The sequence below is a fragment of the Pundamilia nyererei genome, unplaced genomic scaffold (assembly GCF_000239375.1).
Source record: "Pundamilia nyererei isolate P.nyererei 1_Seehausen unplaced genomic scaffold, PunNye1.0 scaffold00172, whole genome shotgun sequence".
Lineage (NCBI taxonomy): Eukaryota > Metazoa > Chordata > Actinopteri > Cichliformes > Cichlidae > Pundamilia > Pundamilia nyererei.
Window position 1 is genome coordinate 1122946 of NW_005187573.1, and position 19548 is coordinate 1142493.

Below are 19548 nucleotides of genomic sequence, written 5' to 3' on the forward strand. Positions count from 1 at the left end.
CGCTACAGTACGTGTGAAGCAAACAAACAGCTAAGCCGTGAGAGACTCTGATGACACTAGTTAGCAACGATTCACGCTGGCTTCCAATCAGATCCGAACAACTGCTCGGTTCGTCACCTGAACCCTCGTCTCACTACACAACTGTCCTTCATTCCTGAGCTTCTTTGTGTGACCCGCAGATACACTCCTGATTTTGGTGCGTCACAGATGGGAAGGAATGAGCCTTTCCTGCCTCTGCCACTCATCTGCCAGGCTGATGGTTGACAGACGTTCTTGTTATCTGCCTCTTTGTTAAACTGCTGCTGCAACAGGCCGTCACATCTTCCTGGTGGACTAAAGAAAGCTTGATAGTAAAAAATGTCTATTTGCACACAGAGTCAGGCCCCTCCATATGGTCTCCATTATCGGCCCAAGAGTGTAACAACTGAGGATTTAGGGAGCCCACAGTTGCTATTTTTAGACCAAACCTTATAGGAGCAGATATTAAGTCCTGATATCCTGTTTCTGAATTTTAATGATTTCCATCTGTGTGTTCACTCCCCAGTGTTATCCTTTTACGACTATTGAAAATCAACACAATTTTCACCACAAAACCTCTGCTGTAAGACTTATTATTTTTACTGTTTTTAAAGTAGTACATAATCATTTTTGACTACATGGAGACATCGTTGACAAAACATTGACTAAGTCACCATTTTCAAACACATCCAGGAGGACCCAGAGTTGCCGAAGACCCATTGTCTTCGCCAACTCCTGAGGGAAAGGTCTGGATATTCACCTAACCTTTCCCCGCGCTTCTATCATGATATTGTGGGGTTTTAGTGGATATTCCAGTACGTTATTAATAACTGGAAGGCTGGGGCTGTTTCCACCAGAATCTGCTGCTCTCAGGCAAACACAAATCCAAACTGGGACCAAAGAATAATTTCTGATATTTGTTCATAGACCCAGAATGGACCACAGCACAGAAAACAAATTCATTGCTGGGCCTAGTTTGACTGTGGTTATCTAGGTTCCTCCCACAGTCAAAACACAAGCGTGGGGATACGCTAAATTGACCGTGGGTGTGAACATGAGCAGAAATGGTTGTCTGTTTCGATTGTCTGGCCCTGAAACAGACTGATGACTGCTAGGATAGGCTTGAACAGTTTGCTTCTCTCATAGCTTGTATATTAAAGATGGATGTAGCCATCTTTTGTTTCATAACATCGTCCAGCCCTCTCTTGGCCCGAGTGATGTTATGATCGCCTACCTATTGGCTGCATCTGTTTGTACCATCCGGTGTGCCAGTTAAAGCAGCCACGCCCCCACTTTTAACCCCTTTTGACGGAGAGGTAGATGAAACCTAACCTCCTGTACTGTGCTGATGAAGGGCGGAGTTAGCTAAACAGACCTTAGAGGTTTTAATGGGAGTTACAGTCTCGGGATTGACACCTTTTTGAAGTTCACATAACTTTTTCAGCCATGTATCTGTCCCGATGTTCCTTAACTTTCCTCAAGAAAGATTTTTTTTTCTGTTTCCTGTTATTAATTTGTTTGAACTGTGGGGGTAACACAACACATATTGGTACAAAAAAGCTTGAATGAGCTGTAAGATAATTTTGCGCATCGACAAACACATTTCAATTTGTGCAACTTTATTAATTTACCACTGAAATGAAACATGTTTGAATGACACACACTCTTTGTACTCTCTAACATTCATATTAGATAAAGTCCCGTTATCCTCGGATCAAAGGGTTTGAGCAGAGTTGATGCCTGACCCTAGATTTCCATGCAAGTAATTCATGTAAATGTGTTCTGTATGACAGTTACACCAGATGAAGGTAATTCATACACAGTGACGTGACTGTTGCAAACGGGAGGATCAAACATGTCCTTAAAATAAACACAAATATAATAGTCAATAATTTATCTATAGGACCAAACGGTGACTCCCAGTTCCCGTGTTAATGGATGAGGCTTCCCTTGTTAACAGGATCATAAACCCACATGTAAGTGAATCTCAGAATTACGTTTAAGTAGGAGCTTTCTCTCTCATGAGGAACTGCTGAATGTCTCTTTGCAGCTCGCCGTTGCGTCTCTGGGCCTCGTCTCTGCTGCGTTCTGCATTTTTTAGGCAGATCTCCAGAGCGGCCACACGGCGGCGTTCAGCCTCCAGGGCCGACTGGAGCTCTGCCACGGTGGCCTTCAGTTCCTTGTTCTCCTGCTGCAAACTGCAAGAGGCAATGACAGACATAAACAGGTTCACATGTGCAGTAAGAAAGGCAAAGGAAAAGCTAAGCTGTGCCAGGAAGAGTTTCTGCACCGGCAGTTTTCCCTCCAAATAACTCACGTCAGTTTTGTGTGAACACATGGACTTGTTTCCAGTATAAATAAACTCATTTTAAGTTTCCAGGAATCTAGTTCAATTTATGTTTATTATACTCCAGGGTCTGCTTTGCTCATATAAGATTCTCTCACATTGAATCCAGGCTCTAAGTGTTCTGCAACAACACATCTACACTCTACAGTTTCGGGGTAGAAATTGAGCATTTCATTTCAGTATTTCTAAAACATTTTATTTTAGGAAAATTAGTGTTTAATGGCTGAAATGGTGGGTCAGGGTGTCCATGTGACTCTTTTGCTAATCTCACCTGTCTAGAAGTGGCTGCCCGGGGTCTTTCTTCAGCTCTGGCATGCTGTTGACCTGTGGAGGAGGACTGCTCACTGGCGTGGTGTCTACACTCTTCTTATTAGAGAGCATCCGGGGATACTGGAAGTCACTTTCAGGGGTTTGTGGCACAGAAGTGGAAGAAACTAAATTCTCACTCCCCCTCCGAGTGGTCAATCTGTCCTCCTCCTCTTTGTTACTCATTGTAGACCCCCCGAAAAATGATCCTGACGTTCGCAGGTCTAGGATTTTAAAAATGTCCTCTGACAGCGTGCCGCTCTTCTCGTCTGTGCTCTCCTGGATCCGACTCCACCTGTTGAGGGCTTCGGTCTTGGCTGCCATCCCGGTGAGCGGGCAGTTGAAGGATGGGAGGGTTTGGGTGCGTTTGCGGGGGCTTCCGAGCCAGTCATCTACAGAAGGAGACAGAGGTTCCTGCAGCGAGGTTTTGGGGCTGTGGTCTCCCCTGAGTGGACCCGGACTGTCATTGTCCTCCTCCTCCGGAGACTCAGACAGACATGCGTCACCCATCTAACACAAACACAGAGAACACAGACTGATTACACATACAGAGATTTGCTATTTGCTGACAACATAGGCCTAAATTTCTTATTAAGCTATTATCATCCTCAAATGTATCCATGTAGCAAAAGTACTCTACCTCTCGGTCAATTTACCAATAAGAAGACCATTAGTAACCATTAGCATAATAACAGTCACAGTCTTACATGTCATACAGAGACACAGGAATTAACACCAGAGTCGATCTGGACGTCTCCATCTGCATTATTTATTTATTTATTCATTAGGAGCCCCATTAGTTCCACCTTAAAGCACAACTAATCCTAAGTTTTCTGCTCTTTGTTCTATATGATCTCAGTGACAGTGACAGCATCCCTAACATGATCCTCTCAAGCACACAGCTCAGGCTTTAACTCGTTTCCTGTTTAAACCTGTTGTTCACGAGGGGCAGCCAATCAAGAGAAAGCTGACTTAAATTAAGAAGAAAAGGAGCAAAGACAAGTCCAGACAATGTAAGGCCTCACCAAAGTCATGCATGAGAGAGACGAGGATTATTCTGATCAGTTAATCATGCAAAGCTACCCTAGCAGTGTCCAACAATAACATATAGAGCAAAGAATGAAGAGAATAAATCCCATCAAACCAAATACATACACATTAAACACATATGAACACATAAGATGTGAGCTGCAAATAAAAGACAAAACGACAGCAGCAGGATCACGTCTGAGTGGAATTCCACTGTTTCTTTGTTTCTTTGTTCTTTACATGAGAAGACTGGAAAACTAAAAAGAGAATGGCGAGCTAGCCCAGCTTTGTTTAAGGTACAAACATGTATGTCCTGTCACCTCAACAGCTCAACCATTACCGCATCACCACGATCCTTGTGTACTTATTTGACATAAAGCTTCTTTCAGCTGCTCCCTTATTCACAAGAGGCCACCACAGAGGACAGATCTGTGTGTTTGATTTGGCAGATTTTGAAGCCAGCTATTCTTCCTGATCCTCCCAGTCTCTCCTCCTGGTCCCAGGGTTTCTTCACAGTGTGGAGTAGCTGTGCCAAATAATCACTGTGCTACATGAACAATCTCCTGGATCCACTCGTATGTTTATCATATCGATGTCACGTGTCAAGTATTTCCCAACATCAACCAGTCACCTGGTAATTGCCATTGTTCTGTAGCCACTTTTGTTAATAAACTAGCTCTGTTGTTTGTCACATATATAAATTCTTATGAAAAAGCTAGTTTAAATATTTTATAAATTCATTTTGACACACTAACAAGCTCGTTGCAAAAGCCTAATGTGCGGCTAAAGGCTCGTACCTCTGCAGACTCCCAGCCCACAAAGCTTCGGGGAGCATTCTTCTGGCTCTCTGCTTTGTTTGAAGGAGAGGGGGGAAGCACATCTTTGGAAAGAGGAAACAGAGTCTCATGTCGTCTGATCATCACCGTCATCAGCTTCTGGATCTGAGGAGTCGCTGTGAAGAAGAGAAATGTGAAAAGATTATGATCAAAAGCTCTTATCTTTTGGCTTTTATTCTCATTTTTGATACACTTTCTTCAGTCTTCAATATTTACTTGGATGGGTTTATGCAGCTCAGACAGATCGTTACAGAGACATGAGATCACTGGCTGAAAAAAGGAGCCGAAAACAAGCAGAGGTAGAATCTACTTGGAAGTAGATGTGCTAAATTTTTACAAAAGTATCTAAATGGTACACCAAGACTGGTTTATCTGAGCAAACACACTGGTGTTTTCTCTTGTTGTTGCCTAATATATCTAACAGAAACACAGCTGAAACTGGGGTCTTTTGAGATGAACCAAAACAGGTACATCAGTGAGCTGTGTGTCCTCACCCTTCATCACAGTGATAGGATCTTCTATCTGAGGTTTCAGCAGGTTGATGCCCATCACAGTTGCCAAGTTCTCCACGTTCATCTTATTCACCTTAGAGTGTAGCTGTACCTCAAACAAGAACCTGAAAAACAACAGGACACGTAACCAGACACAGGATAGTATGTCTCAGACCGAGAGGCTGATCTCAAAACAATACTGGGGTGATGGACCAGAGGGTCTCTGTAGGATCTGGTAGATGTACGGGTGTCTTTCTTTTAAACATATTAAGTTATTTTCAAGTTTGGATGCAATGACGTCCTTCAGCATCTACTCACCGACAAACGTAGCTGAGAAGATTGTAGTTTACTCTGGGGAGCAGAGCAATTTCTTTGTTCAACCTCTCCCAGCCCTGAAAACACATGCAAGCAACCAGTTTAAAGGATACATACGCTCAAAACATCAGAGGATATCCACTTCTTGTCCACATGTACGCTCAGCTCTGTATTCATGTTGCAGTGTGTTTAAATTAAGTGCACCTCAGAGCTGGTGGAGTCCAGGAGGTTGGTACAGTCCAGGAAGTCTTGGTACTGACTCCAGGGGACCACAGGTTCAGGCAGCTCCCGCAGGTACAGCTTGAGTAGTGACGCCACCGTGTGGACATCTGTGTCGCTGTGGCAATTTAAACGATACTCATTACCCAGCGAGAATAAACCATAGGGATGCAGATTGGCTGACTGGTGTGGAAGCTCTTGAGTTTATCTGCACATCATGAAAGGCTTTGCACAATTATGCTTTCAATCACACTAAGATATGTGTAAATATTTTCTTGGACGGACAAATAATCTTGACATGGTGGTGTGTAGCATAAACAGGGTCTGGGTCTCTTGTACGGAGTTTGCTGTTGTAACTGTGACAAGAGTGCAGTTCAAGAGGGAAACTCGAGGCCTTGCCTTTGATTTTTGTTGCAAAGTATCTGTCGGTTGGCTCAAAACTCATGTTCCCTGACTCTACTCACATTAGATTACAGACAAACAAGCAAGTTAAGTTAAATGGATGTTTTCATCTACAGTTTTCTGTCGGAGGAGCTTGTGATGTTGAGTAATAAAGGCGTCCTCCCCTGTGCCTGCCAGAACAGGATGTGGTATCACCCTCAGCTCTGAGCAGACACAAATCTATCAACTTCTCACTACATCTCTCTCATCTCTCCTTGCTTTCTCAGAAGAAGAAGAAGAAAAAAAAGAGCTGATGCTGTTGATTGATTGAGGTTAGGATATTCGTCTCCTTTTATGGAAGTGGCTCTTATCGAGACAGCTAAATTTGTTTGAAGCACATTTACTGCGTCTTAAAGTTTCTTTAAGATGTGATAATTAATTCGTGCCATAACAACTTTACACTCACTATTTCCTGTGAATTCTATATGAAATTCATGCTGCTGTCCTTTTCACGGGACTGCTGTGATGAGCTAAATGCACCCAATGATTCATTAGCTTATATAGTAGCAAAACGTGAAGTAATTTATCAATCTTTCACATCATTGTGAAGACATTTTGGCCACTCTTCTTTACTACATTGTTTAACTTCATTAAGGTTTGCGGGTATTCGTTTATGCACAGCTCTGTTAAGGTCCTGCCAAGCATTTCAGTAGTGTTGAGATCTGGTCTTTGCCACTTTGCTTCATTCTTTTCTGTTTTACCTGCTGCTCTAGAATACTTTGGTATACAGAGGAGACTATGGTTGACTCAATGACTGCAAGGTGCCCAGGACAAGTGGCAATAAAACAAGCCCAAGTCATCACCCCTCCACCAAACATGGCCAAACATCTCCACATTGTTGCAGAAGTGGTTGTTTCAGATGCAACTTTGCAAAGCTGGGCTGTGCTACCGAGGACTTTTTATGGTCAATGGTAAATGGCCTGTATTTATATAGCACTTTACTAGTCCCTAAGGACCCCAAAGCGCTTTACATATCCAGTCATCCACACATTCACACACTGGTGATGGCAGCTACATTGTAGCCACAGCCACCCTGGGGCGCACTGACAGAGGCGAGGCTGCCGGACACTGGCGCCACCGGGCCCTCTGACCACCACCAGTAGGCAACGCGTGAAGTGTCTTGCCCAAGGACACAACGACCGAGACTGTCCGAGCAGGGGCTCGAACCGGCAACCTTCCGATTACAAGGCAAACTCCCAACTCTTGAGCCACGATCGCCCCATAGATCTCTTTTTAGAGAGAAGAGGCTTTCTCCTGAGAACACTTTCAAGCAGCCATACTCGTTATGTTGTGTTCTCAACATATAATATGCTAACTGAGGCCTGTAGAGACCGAGATGTAGGTTCACCAGCTGACACTCAGGGCAGGACCCGCACCATTGGCGCACATCCTGCCAATACAATCGGGCCATTATTCGCTTTAGTCCTGGGAAGATTGTGGTATTGTGTTAACACACCTGAATGCTCCAAAGTTTCTGCATTTATAGATGTGCTCACACTTGCTGATAATCAGTTAATCAAGTTCATTTGATTAGCAGCACCTGGCTGCCACTCATCCTACCCCATAATTCCTATGGAAGCTCGAAGATGTGCTCAGTTTTCCAGGGTCAGATGCAATGATAATCTCATATCTCCCATGTCTTAAATGACTATAGAGAGAATAGTGAGGTCATTACCTGGGGAAGGAGGGCCTCTCTCCTGCATCAAAGGCATCTCTGAACTGTTTGACAGCATTATCCTGACCAGGGAGGCGGAAGATCCCCTCTTCGTCCAGCCCATGTTCTTTGATGAACTCCACGCACTTCTGCACCAGGATTGGGACCATTTGAGGTCCGAAGCGCTGCTCATATGTCACAGTGTCCATGAGACTCTTTCCAAACACTGCAGACATACGGAGAGCAAAGATATTTGGCATAGTTAGATAAATGATTTATAAAACAGCTATTGTTTCTTTTCATGTTAGTGAACAGGTGATCGTAGGGCAATGCTTAATGCTTAATCACTCGATTTGGTTGAATAAAAACATTTATATCGAGAGAACAATTCTCATTTCTTTACATTTCTTAAAAAAACATTTATTTTTGACATCAGTTTTCTTTAAATTTGCACACAGCAGGAAATAATCTGTTTCAAACACATTACTAGAAATACTCCATAGTTTCGAGTACAGGAGTTTCCAGCTCACAAGCGTGAATGCACTCAAATATGAGCTGCTCAGTTTTCACACTAACATGATCTGACTTGACACATTACACAGGTTAAAGACCAGCAGAAAAACCCAATATTACTGCATTTTAAATTACACCACTATAATCTTTTGGCTCTAAAAATGTGGATTGAGCTGCAACAATATTTTTGCCTACTAATGAAGCTGTTAAGTAAAATGAGCCTGTGAATATCACTCACAGATATAAATGTGTAGACCTTTATTAATAACATGACTACTCTACAGTAGGATATTTATGGATATTTGGTATTTGAACTGTCATTGAAATAATATCACACTTTGTTGTGGTGAAATTATAGAACTAAGATAACTAAAACTGCCTCCTGACCTACTTTTGTATAGTGGAGGACAGAAAAAACCTGCAGCGGGTGGTGAGAGAAGCAGAAGCACACTAAGCCCCCATCACGAACATCTACACTGGCAGACTCCAGCAGAAAGACTGCAGTAGTCAATGATTACTCTCAGCCTGGTCATTCCTTTTCTTTTACCCACACCCTTCTAGAAAGTGCTACAGCTTCTACAGCTGCAACTAAACCTTCTACAAGCGTCAAATGTGTCTTCTCTGAAGAACATATGATCCGTCCCCACTTTGAACTTTACTACAGCAGGTCTCTATACACTCATCTGACCCCATTTGACACTACATTGCATATACTATTTATATCTTTTAATCATAAAGATGATCTTATCTTATAATTGCTTAATTTTTACAATTATCTTTCACCATAAAATATAGGAACTGTGAAATCAAGGTAAACAATTGTCTATTAGCATGCATCAGCCTCCTTCAGAGTGGCTATGAAGCTATGCATGGCCCTTTGAACCTGAAATTGTGCAAGTGAATCAAATTAAAAATGGCCTAGTTTGTCAAATGAAACCGAGAAATTGTGTAACTCTGAGTGGATGTACTCGATTTAGCAACTGTCATGCTGGCTGTTCTCTTTCTTTTAGCCCCACATGGATACTTGTCAGAAAACGCAGTGCACTTGCTCTGAAAATGACTTTCATTATTACTATTTGTTACTGCAGATGAAGTGTAATAGTAAGTCAAACGCCCCAGCAATACTGACTTCTCTGTTATCCTCGGTGAGTTTACCCTTTTGGATTTGGCATCCATAGCTTGGGGAACTAAAGATTGACCATTGCTGTGTTATTTTAGTCTGACAAAGCTTTTTTCAGTTTGTGAGCTTCATATTTCATGAACACAAGAATGCAGAGAACCATTGGCAACAAACATAATGCTTTAAAATGTTTCCCATTTTCAAGGTTTCTGTCAAAACCGCAAGGATTTACTGACTGACATGAGAAAACAGCTAGTTTGATTCTGTCTGATGCTAGGCTCTAGCCTCGGCTAATCTACCTTCAAACACTACTAATACAAGACCTTAAAATAAATATCACGTTGTTATAGCAAATGTTTTTTCAGCTATTAATTAATAAGTGACTTTTATGTATATATATGCTTGTTTATATTGTGCTATTCTTAGTTAGTGTACTGTCTGTCTTTGTTAATGTTTGTTTATAATGCAGCACTGTAATGGAAAATAATTTCCAATAAAGTATTCTGATTCTGATTCAAATATTTTGAAATATTGTGTTTTTATGGGTAGGTAATATGTTTTGACTACTAGCTAGATTGATGACTTCCTCTTTTACACAAAGCTTAGCAAAGCTTTGCTGACATGGATGTTTTTTTAGTTTTTTTGTTCGATTAAGTGTTTTACTTTTGGACGGTGCCAGGCTAGCTGTTTTCCTCTGTTTCCATTCCTTTTGATTAGCTAAGCTAAACAGCAGCTGACTGTAGCATCACGTTGTCAAAGGTCAAATATGAGAGCACCGTTAGTCCACTTATCTCAGCTGAATTTGCCGACAACGTCCAAGTTTTTAATTTCATTAGTCAAACAGGATTGTTTCAGTTTAATAATCTTTGACAGATTTTACTGAACCTCCACTTGTTGGCGCTCCGATGACTCTGCGCAAGGTGCGCACCCACTCCTCCATGTCACTCTGGGAGTTTGCCATCAACACATGGGGACATCGCTCTCTGTCTCCAGTTGAGCCTGTCAAACAAACAGGAAACAAGAAATATAACAGGAAATATAAAAAGGTTTCTGCTGTCCAATGACAATGAAGGGATTCCCCTAAAAAAAAAAATCCTCTTTAGGTCTTGGAGTAAAAATATCATGTAAGGTCTCAATTGTGAGTGTTGAGTGTGTTACTTACGTGGTATGATCTCAAAGAGGTACTTTCCAGGGTCATCTGAATTCGGGGGGAGTTCGTTAACTTTACTGAAGCGCAGCTGGATGACTCCCTGCAGGCCAGATCACATAAGCACAAACACACTCAGAATTGTAAAGTCCTTCATTGCCAAGAACCAACCAGCGCAATTCACACACATACTTACATTTACCCTTTAACAAGCAGTTGGTATTCATGCTGTGTGTGCAGTGGGAAGGCCTAAACAGGTGCTTTTGTTGCTTATTATTACTATTTAAATGCTTACAAGCTGATGTAGTTTAAGATGCATTAATGTTCACTGTTTATGACAGAGAACTAACAGCCCTAGCCTCTGTTTTCACTTCCTCTATCTACCATTACCCTCAACCCCCCTAAGTATTAAAACTAAAACATTATTAAAACAGAAGGCTTTTGGAGTAAATCCTCAATTTTGTGCTTTTGCAGGAGAAAAATCACTTACAACGGAAGAGGTTAGGAGCAGCTACAGCTGGCAACATGCAGTCCTAATTACATTTTATATCTAAGGAAATAAAACGCTGCTTTGTTTCTTCTTGTTTCACACCTTGATATGGTTGATAACTTTGACCACTTTTTGCTACACCAGTTTCGCTGCAAACAAAACTACGTTTTCAGAGCTCAGACAATAATAACAATTTGCTTGCCTTCATTTTATAATGAATACCAACATGTAGTTACGGTTAAGTTACAAAGTGCTCATTAAGTCGACTCAACTACCTTATTAAGAAGTTCAATTCCAGTAGGATTTTAAGCAGTATAGTAGTTTTCAATTGCAATAGACGGTGATGAGTAATTTAATCATGCACCTTTGCAAAATACCCTAATGTAACTATTGAAATGAGAATGCAAATTAGTCTTTTCAATTGCATGACAAGCAGTGATAGACGTAGATAAGCATCTGAATAATGGGTTGAGGTTTGGAGTGCAGGTCTTTATTTTATCACTGAGCAGAGCGTGACTGTGCACACTTCTTTCTGCTAACATAGCAGCTATCAATCCATCCATCAGACACGGCATACTTAGTGTCAGCTTTGCGATTCTGACTTGAAGGCAGATAAAACAGAACCTGATCATCTGAGCTGCGAGTGGAACTGATGCCTGGTATTTCAGCTAACATCCAAATCTGGAACTTCCCTGACACACCCACACAGGACACTACAGCATCAGTGGACATCAGTGGAAAGTGCTGACTGTGGCAGACAAGCAGACGTTGGTTGGCTGCTGGCTTTTAGCCAATGATTCCATTGGTAATAGCGTGATGTGCACGCTAACGCTGAAACATTAGAAATAAACGGAGCAACATTTTACGTTTAGGCACTGATGAGTTTGTGTAAATATAAATAACCTCTTTATGCAACTCAAAGGAAGGAAGACATTTTAAAGGAATTTTTAAGATACTTTTTCTCGCATCTTTTTTATTTCTTTGAGCGTTTGCGATTACAGTACAGGTTAAGCCGGCTATTACAATATAAAATATGTAATTATTTATGGCATCATCTTTCTGAAGGTTTGCTTTTTGGCCCAGACAGAGCTACAGCATACCAACAAAACTTAGCTTTTTCAGAGATGAACGTTACAGATGTATACATGCAAAACGTGGCTTTAAATCAAACATAAATGTGCAATATTAAAATTCTTTCAATGGCAGAAGGTCTTTCATGTGAGGCTTCCTGCATCAGTTGTTTTCTCTACAGGAAATGTGTAAGGTTAGCCACACAGCTAGCAGTAAGTTTGTGGTCTTAATTAGACTTGATAAAAGACACATTTCTTATTAACGGATGAATTCTTCTACTAACGTGTGCATTTAATTATGAATAAATGCATTTATTGCAAAAATAGTTTATGTGACAGGAATGATGATTCGGTTGTATCTGTGCTTATCTCCACACTTAACCACTGCATAAAAGAAGCGTAGCTTCAATAAGAAACTGGGACATGGAAATAACTTTGATGTCTTGTCATCATAAGAACTTCTTTTAAATATATAAATATATATAACATGTGAATGACTTGTTTTGGAAGTGATTTTATTCTAACAAAGGCCAAAGTGGATATAGAAATGAATAATTTTGAAAATCTGGATTAATCTGGTAAGGTCAGCCTTACCTGGACAGTAGTCTCCTTATCATCTTTGTGGTAAGTCAAAGTGCTTCCTCTCAGAACAAAGTAGCGCTGCTGCCAGTTCTTCACTAAAGACCTCTGTTGCTTCTTCAGCCAGCCGGCCTTCAGCGGCCTCTCCATGGACCTGTAGGAGCGCGGCGAGCCCTGGCCTGGGCCTCCCTCTCCAGGTATCACACTCTTGGACCGCGCTGCCAAACACCACAAGGAGGCAGCTTGTAAAAACGTCAAGAACAACAGCACCCAGCGTGCTGTGTCACAGCCAGAGCGATGAAATATTACCAAAACACCAGCGGTACTCAACTTCAGCAGAGCACTTCCTCTTTTTTGATATGAATATGCATCAGCCTATCAGGGCTGAGACAGCAGCTCGCTGTATACTATTTTTGTTCCTCAGCTATTGAGTTTCAAGCTGACAGGAAACTGCTGGTCTAAGCTGACCAGTTTCCTGTGGAAGGTGCATGAATGCAGCTGTGATTGTACTAACATAAATAGCAGTAGACTGACCACCAAACAATATGATGGAAATGTTAGTGGTTAAGTTATGGACAGATAATATCACATCACCTGTGACACTAGAGAGCAAGAGGAGTGATGAAAGAACAAAGGTGACGTGTAGGCGGCCTAGTGAGCACAGACTAAACCACAGACGGTTTGAGTCCCAGACAGCGAGGTAGGACCAGAGATAGCTGGACTGAGACTGAGCCCATTTTCTCAGTGTTTCTTTAATTCTCTGTGTCTTGTTAGGCAAGATGACAGAGTAAAAAGAGAAGTAGAAGGGCCACAGTGGGGTAAACAGGAAGTAGCCACATCATTGCCGGAGGCCTGGTACACTTTGAAGGTCTCCACCTACAAGCTTTAGAGTCCTTTGGTCTCATTTTAATAGCACCACCCTGATTAGTGGAAAGTTAAAGTTGAGGAAATGTGAGCCCACACACATTGACTGATGTCACACCCCACCCTAAGCTGACAAACATACAGTTCCTTTAATGTCACTTCATATCGTGACTAGCCAGATTTCCACAGCACCTCAGAGATGTGTCCAATAACCACTATTTAGAAGATATTTGCGATAAATCCAACACTTTCAAGTCAAGATGGACTCGGGGAAGTATGATGCTCAGTTTTACACAGACTGTGAAGAGTTTCATATCGAACTGATAATTGTAATTTTACCAATTTACATATTTCTGCTCAAGTGTATAAATGTGACTACCATCAATAAATGTAGTTGCCTAGCCTCGTTTTATGACGGCTTGTGATTAGACCGGATAAAAGTAGGACCAAACAAATACTTACAATAAATATTTTACTTTAAAAGCCTGATTCTTTTCAAAGAATACTTTATATGTTGTTGCCATAAGCTAGCTGAGAAAACTGATCTCATTATTATAGTTTTGTGCTAAATAGAAGTAAGACACCACTAAGCATGAAACCAGAAGATGGGACAAAAGCTAGCCTGTCCCAGATCATGTTTTTTTAACTGGCTTTGTTTGCTTGTTTTTTTGTTAAACTGGAAATTGTTGTAAATGCCGATATATTACAGTGTAGCAGTGACATTTATAGTTTAACTCTCTGTAGAGCCAGGTTAACCTTTTTCCCTAATCTTTATCCTGGCAAAGCATTAGCAAACAAAGCTTGCTAATGCTAATAAGCTAACTGGCTCTCAATTAAACTTCATACTCAACAGAGAGACATGAAACCCTTCAAACTTGCTAATTATAATGTTGTACAATTACAGAACCACCTTTAAAAAGATCACTGTTGTGTTATATAATGAGGATTATGGAGCAAGTGAAAGTATTTATGTTTAAGAGAACTTGACTGGCTATTTTCTGCAAAGTTCCTCTAAAGTCAGGGTTTGATCACAAGCTACGAGATATTTCATTCCCTGGTACAATTTATTTATTATTAGTGAATTATTTTTAAAAAATCATTTACAGTGCTGTACAGAAGTCTTAAGTCATCCCATTTCTTCATCTCATTTCTTTATATTCTATTTTCAAGGAGCTGAATTTCCTTGTAATTTGGTCTTGAGCAATAACTCTCTGACGTTAGAGTCCAGTCCGTGAACCTATTTTTTAATCCACTTAACACTGACCTATGAGTAATTCCAGCATAAAAAAGGAACTTAATTCCAGGGATGAACCACAGTTGTGTGTAGATATAACAGAACCAATTTTAAATGTTGCTTTAGGCACTTCTCTGCAGGCCTGCCACAGAAACACAGGATTTGTTCCCATTTTTTATTGAATATATAACAAATGCCAAAGATAACTCACCCTGACAGACACAAAACAGTATATTTCACCAACAAAGTGATTCCCTAAGTCCTTTTAGCTACAAACATGACACTATCAGTCATGGATTGGTCTCCCCGTGCCCGGATGGCCACATTATTGAATCAGTGTGGAATTATCTTGACCTTGGAATTATGTAGGGAGCAGAACAAAAAGCAGCCAACATTAAATGTCCTTAAAGAAGACTAGAGAATTCCTGAAGACAGCTTAAAAAAAATTAGAAAGCTGCCTAAGACAGTTCAAGCTATGTTGATGCCTATTGTGAAAGTCATGCCAAACTGTATACATCTATGTAATGTTTGCACATTTTTCAGCAGAACTGCACTTTTACTTGCAAAATTCAAAGAAATAAGGGTGGCTAAAGACTTTTGGTAAAGTACTATATGTCTCTGAGGATATGTCTGTGAAGGTTCTCAGTCACCCAGGTCATCGTAGTCTAAGGAGCTTGGAAAGAAAAGTGTCTGGACTTCTTTAAGTTGCTTGAAGACGTTTCACCTCTCAACTTAAAGAAGTCCAGACACTTTTCTTTCCAAGCTCCTTAGACCATACACAGAGAAGTTATGCAATGCAGTTTTAGCTTGCTGGTGCCCAATTTAAATGTCTGTACTTTAGGACTTTCAGAGGCTCTGGAGGTTCTTCCTTTGTAACACAAGTTAAACACCTTCAGTCTGAAGCTTCATATTTAATAGAGAGGCGTTCAATGTTCTCATTTAATCCTGTAAAATAAGAACATCTTCAAAAATGTCAACATATGACATTTGTTAAAGGATTGGTAAGTACTTGGGTCAAATGCCTTATTCCTCATCATTAACATTGACTCTGAAGGTGTGTGTTCGACCTTTACAATACTTTATGAAAGGACAGATGCAGTATGACTGTGCAGACATTTGCACATCATACAAGCCTGCACTTACATATACAGTATGTAGGCAAAGTTACACAGCCACAGGAACTTAGCTCTTGCATCAGTTTCCTGTTGAAAGGCTGCATCACTTTAGTCCCAGAGCAAAAAGAAAAAGAAGCATCCACTACCTAACACAAGATATCTCAGGGTAGCATGAGGAGAATCATGAAGGGTCACCAGAGTTGAGGAAGTTCTACTTCCATACTGGCGCAAGTCTGGGATATTAATATCCATGTGAGGCAGATAAAATAGATGCCGCTCAGGCAGCTACTTCCTTCCACAGTACTGAACAACGCTGACACCAATGGCAGAAAAAAAAAAAAAGATTAGAGTTAAAAAAAAATTATGGTACGACTGTACTGTAGAAACTCATCTAGTCACTGCTAGTGTCTGTGCTAACCTGTCGTGCCTTGAAAACCTGAGAGGAAACACCATTAAGTACTGCACTGATTCCACCCTGTGCAAACACCGCTGAGCACAGTATCAGTGGGTCTAGCACGCTGTACACTTTAAAAATATATCCTTGCATTAGTGTTGTTTGGTCAGCCGCTGGGGGCTACTCTGAGGCCCTCAAGAGAGGTGACGCAAAGTCTTAAAGCTTTTTGTGTAAATTGAAACCGTGAATTCTATGGTCTACGACGAGGGGTGTGTAAAACAAAAAAAAAGTGGGGTGTTAAGCAACTGTGGTCAACTTCGCCATAGTGCTTAAAAACCCACACAACCCCCTTGTTATGCCTTTGCTATCGGCTTGTTTTCTAGTATGAACCACCTTTGACTTCTTTGGTTATACCACATGTAATTATAGGCAAAGAAATCAAAAGGGCCACTTTTTCTTCTACGAGGTACAAATCTTTGTTGTACAAGGTACAGATCTTGCGGTGTAAATGTGAATGTGATCCCTGATTTCTTGGAATGTCAGTTGGTCAGTTTAAAGTTTACACGTCATTAGATAAGAACAAAACTGTTTCGTTTCTAAAATTTGAAATGTAAAATCCTTGCATCTGCTCTGGCTGTCAGTGAACGCAGCACGGCCACTGGCTTACCTATGCGAGCTGTCTCTGCCTTGAGGGTGCTGAAGTCCCAGTTGCGAGGTAGTTTCAGAGACATTGTCCTTCATTCATGCCACGGGTCAGTGTTTTAGTTCGCACATGCACCTCGCCGGAGCACACACACACACAGACAGACAAACACACACACGCATACACACACTCAAACACACACACACACAGAGAAAGAGGAGATCTCGCAGATCAAACTTCCTTCTTCCTGTGTGTTAATCTTCTCTTTTTTTTTTTTTCAGCTGTTCACAACGAGTCCCCTCGGGTTGCCTTTACTTCCATGTTCTGGTAGCTTACAGCAGAAATGGCTTCCAGGTTGTTTCACTAAAAAGGTGCAAAAAGTTCCAGGGCTTCATGTAGTGGGGAACTCTTCAAGTGGCTAATGCTGGATGGTGTCACAAGAAGAAGAGGGGAGAAAAAAAAAAGCCACCGGCGTCTTCTTAAAGGAAATGGTTTGTACCTCTTGGTGTCACTCCCTTAGTGAGCATGTTGCTTCACAGCTCAGCCCTCACTGAAGCAAAAGTCAGTATTTACAGAGGTGTTGTAAATGCTGATTTTTACATCTAAGGTGAAAGGTTAGGCATCTCACACTGGCCCACAAAATACTCCCGACTGCACTGATGCTCACTTGTTTAATGATGGAGTAACTATTACACAGCTGGGTGTAAGGAAGTCAACTAAATGCAACTAAATGGGGAAGAAGCCCAAGAAGGAAGAAACCAGTCACGCAGTAACCACTTTTTTTTTTTTTTTTTTAAATACCTTTTAATTTTCTCTGAAACAAGACAAAGCACATTTCCGCATCAAAAAGAGTACAGCTTTTCTCTAGACAATGTACAACGCAACACAAACCATTGCACATTTGAATAATTATATAGTGAAATCATATAGCTGTATAATAACTTCAAACCACAAAATATAACACAAGGCAGGAGGGGAGTCTACACAGCATGTGGGACAGACACATCTCTCCCATACATTCCTTTTTTTATTTTTTTTATTTCAGAGACTCCTGACTGAGCAGGACGCAAAAAAGCAAAGTGGCACTGTCTTGATAAAAGTAGCACAGAGGCGTATCCAACTGTAGGTGCCCGAAAACAGGGGAAGAAGGAAAAAAAAACAACAACAAAAATCAGGTTTCCCTCTGAAAGTGGCATGATTATCTCTTAAAAATGACCTGCTTGTGAGCAAATCTCAACTTCAGGGGTTACTGGAATGTATCAAGCAGCAGTCAGAAAGGGTCAAACCCATCCACCCAGCACAGGAGCTCCAGCTCTCTCTAGTGGCCGTCTGCAACACCAGGCAGTGAAATGGCAGTACAGAGCTGCAGGCTTAAAAACTGTCGAAGGACAACGAGACCGTGAGGCTCAAAAAAACAAACAAAAAAACCCAACAAAAATCACAAGATATCTATTTCTGCTGAGACACTAGCTACCTGGAACCTACTAGAATGAGTTTCCACACTGATTCAAGTCACACTCCACGCAGAAGTGAACATACAACGGCTATCAGGGAAAAGGTTAAATAAAAACACCCAAATGTACTAATAAAGCCACAGCAAGAAAACACCTTTCTGTCATTTCTGCACTTTTTCCTATATGGCAATAATAATAATAATAATAATACTTTCAATATTACTCTAAGAAAAATACTAAAGAACACTCAAAATAGTCTTCCTAAACAGCCTCTTAATAAATGTATAATATAGTAACTTTCAAAACGGTTTGCTTAAATAAAACATCTTCAGAAAGACGGAGTAGCTGGATGCAGCACAGAAATCATGAATGGAATGACACAACACAAAGCCATGCCTGGGTTTACACAACGGCTCCTATGGGAAAAAAGGGGGACCCTTTTATAAATTGATTGCCGCAATCTAGATCTGGGTAGCAATAAAGTGCATTGCTTAAAAATATAACTTGTTTCTGGGGGGTGCGGTATCAGTTCAGAGGAAATTTAAGGTGAAATAAAGCAGTCGTTTACTGTATCAGCTGATTTGTATGGCTAGCATAGAGACATGCTGTCACACAGACAACATAAATATATATTTATATATAAATAATATAAATAGTATGCGTTTCTTACTCTCCATGATCATATCCCTGCTACACTGACTACTGCATGAATGTTCATATTGCTGTTTTGTCCTATGAGTAGACATGAAACAAAACAATGAATGTGTGCAAACACCATCCAAGTCTTTTGTCTACAAGGCTTCTCACCTGAACAATCACCGGTAATCTGAGTGGATTAATTTTCCATCTGTCTGTGAACTTTAATAACCCAGCACAGTGGAAGAAAAAGTGGAAAAGACGAGGATGAAACAGCCAGACAATTCCCACAAATGCATCTTAGCAGCGTATCGCTGATTTAAAGGCCCACTTTATTCCACCAAAATCTGTCTGCAGATTATGAAATGATCAAGAGCATGAGTCCGTGTGTGGCAGGTTTAATAAAAACAATGTGGTGGCCCTTAAACATCCCCAGATTGTGTGTGAAATCAGAAAAGAAGCCAGCTTTAATGAAGTCCCAGCTTTTATATTTTATCGTTAAATCCAATACACACACACACACTTACTTGAAAGTGGCAAAAATAAAAAAAATAAATAAAAAAAGCCGCCACTGGAAAAGGGAATGAACTGCAATACGTACACAATAACGGATTGTATTGGCCAAAGTTTCAC

At 40.8% G+C, this 19548-nt stretch overlaps 1 protein-coding gene across 1 annotated transcript; it reads right to left on the minus strand.

Annotated features, from left to right (window-relative positions):
- Nucleotides 1–1620: 1620 nt before the first annotated feature.
- On the minus strand, nucleotides 1621–17492 carry arhgap25 (Rho GTPase activating protein 25). The gene is made up of 11 exons (XM_005746113.1): nucleotides 16850–17492; nucleotides 12591–12793; nucleotides 10452–10539; nucleotides 10175–10288; nucleotides 7678–7882; nucleotides 5547–5679; nucleotides 5346–5419; nucleotides 5031–5152; nucleotides 4498–4652; nucleotides 2637–3181; nucleotides 1621–2216 (listed from the first exon to the last, which is right to left on the minus strand). Exons 1-11 carry the CDS (start codon nucleotides 16911–16913, stop codon nucleotides 2018–2020), a joined length of 1902 nt encoding a protein of 633 aa, XP_005746170.1. The 5' UTR covers nucleotides 16914–17492; the 3' UTR covers nucleotides 1621–2017.
- Between the last annotated feature and the right edge of the window lie 2056 nt (nucleotides 17493–19548).

Bases quoted from the DNA above. Each gene is read 5' to 3' on its own strand.
- arhgap25 (XM_005746113.1), bottom strand. From the start codon at position 16,913: ATGTCTCTGAAACTACCTCGCAACTGGGACTTCAGCACCCTCAAGGCA. The intron at 10,540-12,590 runs GTAAGGCTGACC...TCTGGCCTGCAG, and splicing joins ATAAGGAGACTACTGTCCAG to GGAGTCATCCAGCTGCGCTT. The intron at 5,420-5,546 runs GTGCACTTAATT...ATGTGTTTTCAG, and splicing joins TGGACTCCACCAGCTCTGAG to GGCTGGGAGAGGTTGAACAA.